At 46.7% G+C, this 11,624-nt stretch overlaps 1 protein-coding gene across 1 annotated transcript; it reads right to left on the bottom strand.

The window, feature by feature from the left end:
- Nucleotides 1-466: 466 nt before the first annotated feature.
- On the bottom strand, nt 467-10,747 carry LOC123020209 (vomeronasal type-2 receptor 26-like). Its single transcript, XM_044423646.1, has 5 exons — nt 10,536-10,747; nt 9,744-9,987; nt 8,971-9,102; nt 3,463-3,589; nt 467-1,371 (listed from the first exon to the last, which is right to left on the bottom strand). Exons 1-5 carry the CDS (start codon nt 10,745-10,747, stop codon nt 467-469), a joined length of 1,620 nt encoding a protein of 539 aa, XP_044279581.1.
- Nucleotides 10,748-11,624: the final 877 nt, after the last annotated feature.

The raw sequence follows: 11,624 nt of genomic DNA, 5'->3' as shown, positions 1-11,624 counted from the left end.
ACATTTGGAAAAGCTTTGCATTAAAGTCTCAGTAGATCTGGGAAGGGAGATTTAGGCTCCTCCAAAGTATATGGCAACAGTACTCCTTGGATAGAAAACTGGTTTATGAAATGAGACACTGCACTCCTGCGTCCATCTCAACTTCATGTCCATAATGATTTTTCTGGTGAAATTTTGAAAGATGACATGGAAATGTCAAAGACTATAAACAGAAACCATTACCAGAAAAAAGACAAGATACAACACAAAGCTTAGAAAATTAAATTAAAGTGGGAAGAGATCTTGCCTGGTGAATCCCCATGTTTGATACAGAGACACTTAATTCCCAGTACTGAAAATTGCAAAATACTTTAATTTATTGGATTGTCTGCTGTATTTCTATGCTGCACATGTACCAAAATTGGACTGATGGGAGGGTTTACAATTGTAAAATTTTTGAATGTTCGATGAACAACACAGATACAAATTATGCTTTGCTCTTCATCATGAGATATTCCTTGGTATTCAGGTCAGGCCTCACTAGAATAATGTAGCACTTGGGGAGGAAGATACAGCCCAGCAGCCCAGCGCTGGAGGCCAAGATGGAGAAGATCTGCAAGGCCACCATGTACTTGCCCCTCGTGCTCAGGTAGGTGGGCACGAAGGAGACCCAGACGCTGCAGAAGACCAGCATGCTGAAGGTGATCAGCTTGGCCTCGTTGAAGGCCCCAGGCAGCTTCCTGGCCAGGAAGGCCACTGTGAAGCAGATGGCAGCCAGGAAACCCATGTTGCCAAGAGCAGCATAGAACATGATCACAGAGCCTTCATTGCACTGCAGGATGATCTGCCCAGCCTGGGAGTGTATGTCAGAGTCAGGGAATGGGGGTGAGGTACTGAGCCAGATGGTGGAGAGAACAACTTGCACACTGGAGCATGAGGTGACTATGGAGTTGGCCAGACCCTTCCCTAACCAGGTCCTTGCCCAGTTTCCTGGCTTAGTGGCCAGGAAGGCCAGCACCACAGTGACTGTTTTTGCCAGGAGGGAGGATATGGCCACTGAGAAGATGATACTGAAGGCTGTTTGTCGTAGGAGGCAGGTGATTCTTCTCGGTTGGCCAATGAAAAGGAAAGAGCTTGTCGAGCAAAGCAGGAGGGAGATAAGGAGGATGTAGGAAAGGTCCCGGTTGTTGGCCTTGACGACTGGGGTTTCTTGGAATTTCCTGAAGATTCCCAGTATTGTTCCTGTGGCAATGGCTTGAAGGAGAGCCAAGCAAGTGAGGGACATCCCCAAATATTCTGCATAGGACAGGAAGGTGATAACTTTGGGGATGCACTGATCCCGGGAATTGTTTGGATGCTGGTCTTCTGGACACTTCATGCATTTTTCTGCATCTGAAAAGAGAGACATCTCCATTATAGCATGAGCAGTTCCTACTGTTTGTATTCAATCCTCAGGGTCCTCACCTCAACTGAGCATAAACACCATGCACTTTTCAAAACCCACATGTCATCCTCATTGTAACTTGGGAATGTGGAATCTCTGTTGGACTCGAGCATTGTAGGGCTTCCCTGAAGGGGTTGTCACTCAGAGCCAAGACAGCTATTTTGTTCTGGTTCTGGGCATTGCCAACCAATCTTTCAAATAGTTTGCAAGGAATAAGTGCACTTGAATGGATTCAATGTCCATCCAAAGCATGCCTAGCAAAGCTTGGGGTGTGTCTCCAAACCTTATTCAGCTTTCTCCTCTCGCTTCCTTTTGCCACCTTGCCTGTTAGCCGGGCAGATGAGGCTTCCCTGGTAGGGCAGATCTCTATGCTCTGAAGAATGGCTGCCAAGGAGACTTCATTGAAAGACTTTCATCTCTGAGCTGCACCTTTGAGACACCCTTCTGCTGCCCATGCCTGTCCCCTTGAATCAAGGTGTTTTACTAGAAAGCAGGGTGGGACACTCCATGTTCCATACTAATGTATCCTCTGCAGCCCATACAGACCTCCTTAAGAATGCAGGGGCTCAGTTTGTCAAGTGGCCCAGAATCCACACATGAGAGCCCCTTCTGCGACATTTCAAAATAACTCTTTGTATCTGTGCAGGGTGCAATAAGCAGTTGTGCTAGCTTAAGAAGCTGAAGGTGATCCCCGCCCACAACAATATTTTCCCTTCAAGCCAGGAACTCTGCCCAGTATACGTACAAACTGCAATTCCACAAGAGACGTTGTGGTTCAGAGATGCCATACTTGCAAGTACAGTCCAGAGCAGGCTAGACACTCCTGGATCATCCTTCTCAGCTTAGCACCCATAGAGAGGAAGGGGGAATTCTGCAGTGGGCAAAGCATGGAAGGCTTGCAGCCCACTTGCTGCAGTGTTTAAACCCGTGGGACTGGACCTGGGTGGTCCTGTTATGGTCCCTGTGCAGCTGTGAAGTTCACTGGGTTTCACTGGGCCAGCCACAGATCATTGGCCCAAGTCCCCTGATAGGAAAGAAAATTATGTCAGCTGCTCTGAGTCCCTTGAAAGGAAAAGGGGCTAGATATATATCAGCTAAATGAATAAATGAGTGAATACATATGGTGACAACAACATACTCCATGTTTGGTATACAGGACTGCACATTCAATACTGTGCTTTTCATGCCTAGTTTACACCCCTCAGCAGAACAAATAGCATTGTGGAGTTTCCCCACCCATCATGGACTGCAGAGAAAACTCACTCCAAGTGCAGAAACTGCTGGAGCCCAGCATGCACTGCTGAGGAACAGGCCTCATGTCCTCCTTCACAAACCTCCTGGTCATGCCTGATTCCCCACCCTTACATGTAAGCTCATCATAGCGTGCATTATCCTCTGGTCTGAGGAACCCACCCAAGCACCCTTCCCATGGGGAAGCCGCATAGTGGCTTCAAGGGGAGAATGTCTTTTTCAGCTCCTCCGTATAAGCCTGGAGAAGTTCTAAAAGGTCACATCTCTCAGCAATTCCCATTCTCACAACCCACCTCGGTGCTTCTGCAGGAGCAGCTCAGGGAGCGGTGAGTTCCCCTGGAGCAGGAGAGAAATGACCACTGAAACAGTTCAGGTTGGAGTGCCCAGGGTGTCAGAAGGGATAGTGTGGATGGGAAAAACTTTGTACCATGACAAAACACCACCTGCATGATGGGAAGGATATTTTTTGGAGAGATGGGCACAGGAAGAGGGGCAATTGCTGGGTAATGCGGCGCTTCCCAGCATACTCATGAAGGGAAAACATGTCTCTGTTGCACAGTGGGCTCCTATGAAATTGGTTGCTGAAGCAATGGGGTAATTAGGGCTCTGAGATGCCAAGAGCACCACATAGGATTTGTCTGATCAAACAATTTCAAGACTGATTATGATTTTCTGCTCTGATGCTGCAGAAACAACATAGCACTCTGGGGTTGTATGCCCATGACCTCATAAGATGACCAACCCTCTTCCATCCTCATGAGCCATTCCTTTTTCTCCAAATTACTCACCTTCCCGAGTGGAGATGGTCCCTTCTTTGCATGGAATGCAGTCATAGCAGCAAATGGGCTGGCCTTCCCGAGCCACTTTGAAGAATCCCGGGCGGCAGCTCTCCACACACCTGGATTTTGGTAGCGGCTGATCACAGAGGGAAGGAGCATCACGGGAAATTGGTTAGGGCTGTTGCAGCTGTGTGGGGGAGAAAGAGCTGGAAAGGGTGAAGAGGAACAGACCCACAGGATGCAACTGATTCCATCAGTACAGCTAATTCTGCAAAGCTGACTGTGGTGCTGGGGGATTGGGGCTCTGCACCAGGGCACTTTGCCATGGAGTTCTGCAGGGTTCCATTATATCCCACATGCTCTTAACCTCTACATGAAACAACTGGAAGAGGTCATCTAGAGGTTTAGGGTGCAGAGTCACCTGGATGCGAATGACACGTAGCTTGACCTCTCATTTACATCCAGACCACTTGAGACAGTGGCTGTCATTAACCGGTGCTTGGACATTTAATGAGTTGGATGAGGGCCAATATATTGAGGCTCAAGTCAGATGAAATGGATGTCCAGTCACTAGGTGGTTTAGCCCAACTGGTGAGTAACATCTGCCGTTCTCCAGATGGGATTGCACTCCACCTAAAGGAAACAGTGCACAGTGTGGGAGTGCTCCTCAATCCAGAGCTGTCCCTGGACTCTCATGTAGCAGCAGTAGCAAGGAGTGCCTGTTCCATCTTTGGCTGGTTCCCATGACCTGGACAATCACTGCCTAGCAAGAGTGACCCATGTTATGCCAACTTCCCAACTGGATTCTTGTAATGCACTCTACGAGGGGCTGTCCTTGGAGATGATCCAGATACTTCAGTTGGTTCAGAACGTGGATGCCAGGATATTAACGGATGCTGGGAAGTGTTCACATTTAGTGCCGGCCCTCTATCCTCTACACTGGCTACCCATTGAAGTCCGAGCACAATTTAAGTTGCTGCAGAAGACCTATAAAGCCCTAAATGGCTTGGGTCCTGGATCCTTGAAGGAGTTCCTTCTCCCCTATGTCCCCTCACACCCCTTGATTCTGAGTAAGAGGCCCTCCTCAGGGGCCCGTACTTGAGAGGGATCTGGATTGTGAGTACCTAGGGGAATGCCTTATCTGCAGTGGCACTCCAAATGAGGAACATGCTCCCCAGAGAAGTCCACCTTGTGCCAATGCTTCTTTCCTTTCAGCGTCACGTAAAGCCATTTTTATTCTCCCAGGAGCTTAAGTGTAAACTTGGTTTTTTTAGTAAGTGTATATTTTTACATTGGGTTCAAGGCAAACTGTTATTCTTATTTCTGTTTTTTGGATTAAATGGCTGTCAATGTCCTGAGACATCTAAGCATGGAACGGTATAGAAAAGTAAATTTAAAAAAGAAAATTCTGTTTGACATTGTCTCCCAGCTATATACAGTAGAAACATAGAAACAGAGCGAGTCAGAAGGGGTCTCCTGGGCCATTTAGTCTGACCCCCGGCTCCAGCCAGCTCTGCTCATGACATGCCCACCGCATGTTAGTTAAGAAATTTGAGATTATGACTGGATGAAGGGAAGGGTTTACCTGATCTTGCCATTCGGGCCATGCAACGGGATCTTGGTCAATGGTGAACTTGGGGCCAGGCAATCCCCGTCTTTCTAGACTCCCAACCTTGACTCTTACAACTGTCCTGTTGGGAAACCTCACCCAGCTCACAAGGTCCAAGTCAGCTGAAAGTTCTGCATTCTCATCCATATACACCTCATCAATGGAATGATTGTGGAACTGGGGGTCACTCAGAAAAGGATGCAGCTGAAAAGGCAGAGAAAGCACAAGCATCATGGAATCAAGAATCCACATGGCATGCCTCACAATTGCCATTTTGACTCATGGTACTTCCAGGTTCTTGTACTGGTCATGTTCTGTATGATGAAGACAGATTCTGATTTCCTCCCTGGATGCCCTGAGTCCTCTTCATGAACGTTGGAAAGAGATCTTGTTAGGTGCATACACTTATGTTTGTAATCTGGGCCAGGGCGGAGGCCAACCAAATGGGAGGCCAGCACTTCCAGGGGAACAGAGGCTGCCATCCTTCACAAACCTGTCTGGGAGTTCACTGAGTGGCGCTCAGTTGGATTCATGCCTGAGCAGGCTCACAGGAGGTCTGATTGAATTATACAATCATTGAAAAAATTTCAAAATACTGACAATATTTTGTAGGCAAGGTGTCTTTCAGAAAATCTGAATTCTTGCCTCAAGAAACAAGTTGGGCAATTTATTTGGAAGAATAAGATTGAGGCAGAAAACTACCATATCATGATAAATGCTAAGTGGAATGTGCACTGTCATCACATCTTCCTGAAACATTCCCAATTTGCTTTTCCATGGTTTCACCTTCATCTTCTTCTTGACTTGATGGTCTTCCAAAACTGAAACTACAATGCTCCTCTTATTTCCTTCTCCTTTCCTGTTAATCCTGATGATCTCAAAGGGACACTTGCTTTCTTATTTTGAAAGTCCTAGATCAACAAAGACAAATTCCTGTGCTCTGCCTGGCTGGGAATCATAATACTATCCTGGAATTAGGAATCCAGGTCGATTCACAGCTAAGTGTGCACTCAGTGCAGGCTGTCACTCAGGTGGGTGTAGGTGTTTAAACACATTTTGCCATGTGATCTGAGCCAGCCAAGATAGCAAGCCCTGCTTTCTTCCTGACAAACAACCAAACGACTTTGTAGCACCATCGTTGGTTCCCTGTGACAACTTTGCCCAGCATTTTAGGGATAAAATCACTCAGATTTGTCACAAGCTGGGCTCCACAATTGTAGCACCAGTATGGGAGGTGTCCAAAGTGCCGACTTCTCTATCTTTGTTGGATGAGTTTCAGGTGTTGCTGACTGGGGATGTTAACAAAATGCTTGGACTTGTCCAACCTACCACCTGTTCACTCGACCCCTGCCCTTCATGGCTGCTCATCAGAGCCCAGGATGGGATGCTCACCTGTGTCCAAGTGGCAGTTAGTGTCTCCATGAGGGAGGGTTTTGTTCCCACCCCTGGAAGGAGACAGTGATTAGCCCCCCCACCCCGAAGAGAGCAAACCCTGGCCCAGAGTTTGCCACCAAGTATAGACTGGTGGTTAACAATGCCTTCTAGAGCAAGGTGCTCAAGCAAATGCTGGCTGGAGTATTCCAAGCTCTCTTGGTGGAAATTGACCCATCGGATTTGTTTCAATCTGGCTTAAGGCCTGGTTTTGGGAAAGAAACTTCTTTGTCACCCTGTATGATGCCTGTGCAGGGAGAGGGACAGGGACGTGTGTCCTTGTTGCTTCTGCTGGTCCTCCCAGCAGCTTTGGATTCCATCGATCATGGTATCCTCTGCATAAGCTGCCTGAGTTCGGCATTGGAGGGACTGGTCTGGAATGGTTCCACTCCTTCTTGACTGATTTTTTCCAGAAGATTGTGGGATTTTGGCTCTACACCATGGAAGCTTTGCCATGGAGTTCCACAAGTTCCTCTTTATCCTGCATGCTTTTTAACTTCTACATGAAACTGCTGGGAAAGGTCATCTGGAGATTTGGGCTCAGGTCTACCTCTCTTTTACATTGAGTCCAAGTGAGGCAGTGGAGGTGCTGAACTGGTGCCTAGCCAGGGTGTTGAGCTGGATGAGGGCCAATAAATTGAAGCTTAATCCAGACAGGATGGAGATCCTGCTGGTTGGTGTTTTGCCCCCTGGGTTTCCAAACCTTTTCTGGATGGTGTTGCACTCACCTAATGGACATGGTGTGCAGTTTGGGACTGCTTCTCAATCCGGAGCTGTCCCTCAAATCCCAGGTGGCGGCAGTGGCAAGGAGCACTTTCCTTCAGGTTCAGCTATTTTATCAGCTGCACACCATCTGGATGGCCAGTGTCCAGCAGCGGTGACCCATGCACTGAAAACTTCCAGATGGAACTAATGGAATGGGCTCTAGATGGGGCTGCACTTGAACATGCTCCTGATACATCAACTGGTTAAGAGTAGAGCTGCCAGTTTTTTAACAGGGACTTCCAGGTATGAACACAACGCCAGTAATTTTCCACCTAAACTGGCTACCAGTTGAAGTCCCAGCCCAATTAAAGGTGCTGGTGGTGACCTATAGAGGCCTAAATGGCTTAGGCCCTTGTTACTTTCAGGAGTGGCTCCTTCCATATTTGCCTGCCAACCCCTTAATATCTGGGGCAGAGGCCCTTCTCTGGGAGCACTTCCTGAAGGAGATTAGGAGGGTGACTACTCAGAAAAGAGCCCCTCTCAAGTGGTTCCCTGACACTAGAATTCTGTATTCTCTCTGTATTCTTTTCAGTGCCAGGCTAAAACCTTTGTTTTCTCCCAATATTTTAAGAACTGATTGTTTTAATGGGATTTTATTGTTGACTGAACATTTCATTTGAACACTGGGCTTTCTTTTATTTAAATTTTCTTATTTTTAAGCCATCCCAAGACCACAGTAAGGGACAGTCTAGACAATTTTACAATAAATAAAGATATCAAGAATAAGTGAAGAAATCAATTATTTCATTCTGGGTTGTGAAATGTAGCTTGCTCACCATGGATAGTTCTCTTGGACTAAGGGAATATGATAACCCATGTTTCAAGAACAAGTCAAGAGCTGGAGGAACTTGAGCTAGCAACAATGGCTGGGGCCGTAACAAGTGGGTTTCTGGAAGCCAGGAGGAGGGCTAAGTTGAGGGAGCTTGCCCAGAGAAAAGTACATTTCATAGAGTCCTATTTCAAGGCAAGTAGTTCAGAACTGAACATTCTATGATCAGTTGCAATCTTTGAGTAGCCTAAGGAAATACCTGCCATGCCTGCAGCCTTTGCATGTCCAGCCTGTGTCCCCTTTCCTTCTGCAGCCTCTTGAATCTGGTGATTAAAGCCACATTCAAAGCGCGGGCCACAGCCTGGATGGTGCTGTAAGTGACGAAGCTGTCCGGAGAATTGGCTCTCACTGTGTCTGCAGTGGGCAGGGCCTCCCATTGCTCCTTCTCCCTGCACCTTCTCCACCCTTTCACTGATTGCACATGGTTTGAATACTCACACCTGAATTTTGATTCTACAAGCCTCTTCAGAACCCTAGAAAAATCTATGAAATGCTTAAAGTCTGTCCTTGGAGTTTTTTCTAGAGTGAAGGAGAAATACATATAGACATGCTTGAAATGCACATTAGAAATGGACAAGAAAAAGGAGAAGTCCCACAGCATTGTGGTGATGAAGATTTTCCCTGCTAAACGTTTAATTGATCTTTTAGCTGCTGCTTCTACCATCTGTATGGCATAGGTGTAGAAATTCATCTCTACAAAATAAACGTAGACATTGGGTTCCAGCAGCTTCATCCTTTCCACATGAGAGAGGGTAAAATAACCCGATTTCATTTCTGAGAAGCTGTGTGAAAAAATCACACAAATGCCATTCCTGAGGAGCTCCACTTGCATGGTTCTCATGAAATTAATTCCATTTTCAGTATCCACAGAAAGCACACCAACCATTGTCCATCTGAAATGCAGCAGCAGTTTGACAATCCCTGGCTTCTGGATGCTGTCTTCAGGGACCATCCGGTAGAGAAAGGAGGACTGAGTTTTGTCACTCACGACCTTCGAAGAGAAATAATACGTAACCTGGGAAAGAAAGGGAGAGACTGATGGATAATTTCATTTCAGCACCAAGTCCGTGTTCTACATCTCATGGGCCGAAGTCACTGAACATGTAATTATCTGCATGGAACAACACTCATTAATATTCATGAAGAAAGAAACTGTTTAAGAATTGTAAGATTACAATACTTTAAAATGGATGTGCTGAGCACCCTGAACTGTTGAGCTTCTTCTGAGTTTTCATCCTGGAACCAAGTTCCCAAAATTTCCTACCACTTTTCCTGAAGTCAGGGCAGAATTGGTTTTTAGGGATGGTCTAACAGGATTAACTTGTACCCGTTTCTGGTGCCCTTTCCTTTCTGACTTCTATGCATGGGAAAGAAAAGGAATCTTTCCTTGGTGCTCATGAGATGGTTGACACTGAAGTACAGCATTGTTGACTCCAGACAAAGAGGATTGTTCTGACAATGCCAAATGCATCCCTGCTGCTCAGTCTGGGGGCTTGCACCATTTCCATCCCATATTTGAATAGAATATTCTTTTGTCCTTGAAATATTCTTTAAAAATATTTGCTTTCCCCACACAGCTCCTGGAATTGCTTTCCCTAAGCCCCCCACCTGTGGGATTTTGTAGATGCCTAGCATGTTGGAAAGCTGCATGGAGACGTCAGATTCCAGTTCTTCAAGGACGGCCAGAAGATGGTTTTGCCTTCCACACTTGTAGTTGGGAACATGGGCCTGCGTGGTTGATAGAAGGTCTACAGCTGCATCAGATGTCAGTCTAGCATCAGAAAGGGTGTCATAGACATTGTAGCCCAGGGTGATGTTGGGCAAGAGCCTGGGATTCTCATTTACCTCATGGATGGCAAGGAGGATGGGTATGATTTTCAACTGAGATTTGCCTGTCCACCTGAAAGAAAGAACATGCTTTGGTCACCCTGCCCTCCCACTCCTCGTGAAATTCACAGCTCTCATGGCTGCTCCATCTGCTGCCACTTGAGGTTGTATCACTCTCTGCTTCTCAGTCTTTCCACTCACACGGATCCCATCCTAAAGCTCAAAGTCCAAGTGCAACTTCATATACAACTGCTGGTAGGGAGTTTTGTGCATGGGTGGCATGTTTTCAATTGAAGCCAATATCCATCCTGCATTATGTAACACACACAGCACAGTTGGGCATTCCAGAGCTGGAGCCAAACACAGCCATCTCTGTGTGAAAGAGAAATGCATGCCTGGACAGTAGAAACAATGGTAAGGTGGATCACGTTCTCCAACCTGGAGCCCTGACTCTGTCCCTGAGAATTGTTGGCCAGGGGATTTGTGGGTGGCATGTTCCTGGGGAAGAAGACAGCTTTGAGAAATTGCACAAGAATTTGTGCTAAATTGTGCACCAAAAGTTGTGCTGTCTGGCTGCCCATGGCACTCTATCACATCATGTGAGCCAGGCCAATGACTTACCGATCCTCCACATTCGAGGCAGGTCTGTTGAATGTGTGTGGTCTTAAATCGAACCACTCTGCAGAGACGGTGGCACTGAAGATGAAGTCTCCTGGCCGGTAATAATTGCTTGGCTGCAGTTCATCCTGCTCCCACCTCCAGGGGCATTTGGCCTCCCGCATCTCACAGGAGCCTTCTTCAGAGAGCAGCAGCAGGAGGAAAAAGAGTCTCATTCTGGTTGTTCTTCCCCCTTTTAAAGAATTATAGGAATAATTAGGAAGAGGAATGCAATACCCCCAGGAAGAACAATGGTTCACCAGAGGGGGAACAAGAGAAGTCACTGGCCCAAGGACCTCCTGCCTTGCCAGAAAGCTTCTGTAAAGCTCTGAGTGGACGAGAAGCATTTACATGCCTCCTCCTTTGTGCCTGGATGCAAGACACACCTCCACCTGCTCTGCAACCTCCTCCTTACATCAGTGGACTGCGATGTGGTATTTTGGGCCAGGAGTTCCCAGGAGGTTCAGCAAAAATGCCAAGAATTCATGATGATTTGCATAATTAGAAAGTTACAAAGTTGAAACCCTCTGTAAATTCCTGAATGTTTTGCAAGCGAGCAGCTGGAGAAAAACAAGTATTTGAGCCATCACTGCTGCTGCTCCTTCCTAGGAACCAGGATCAAAGTATTCTTGTCTTGGGTGTGCACTTCTCTTTGCCTTGCACTGTGTAAGGTTCCCCTAAAAAACAACAAAAACTAAGCAAGGGAAAGAGAGAAAGGAGTGTCAAATTGGCTTCCCTTTCCCCCACATTGACTGTCCAAATCTCTCTTAGTATCAGTTTCTTGGTATCAGACTTTGCCTGAGAAGAGGAGGTCTTGGACATGAGCAATAGTAGCAAACCCTTGATTCAATTCTAAATGGTGTCCCTCAGCACCCAATATGAGACAAAAATGTCACTAAACCAATGAGAAACAATGGGCACACTGTGATCAGAGGTGACCTATGTCAAAAATGGAGATTTTGAAGGAAGTCCTATGCTAAAGGCTGTTTGATGGAAGAGGCAGGTGAGGGAGAGAACGAGGATGTAGGAGAGGTCCCGGTTGTTGGCTTTGGC

Source organism: Varanus komodoensis, unplaced genomic scaffold (genome assembly GCF_004798865.1).
Source record: "Varanus komodoensis strain SLA01 unplaced genomic scaffold, ASM479886v1 scaffold144, whole genome shotgun sequence".
Classification (NCBI taxonomy): domain Eukaryota; kingdom Metazoa; phylum Chordata; class Lepidosauria; order Squamata; family Varanidae; genus Varanus; species Varanus komodoensis.
The sequence above is the reverse complement of the archived record's forward strand: the minus strand, read 5'-3'. Positions and strand labels throughout refer to the sequence as shown.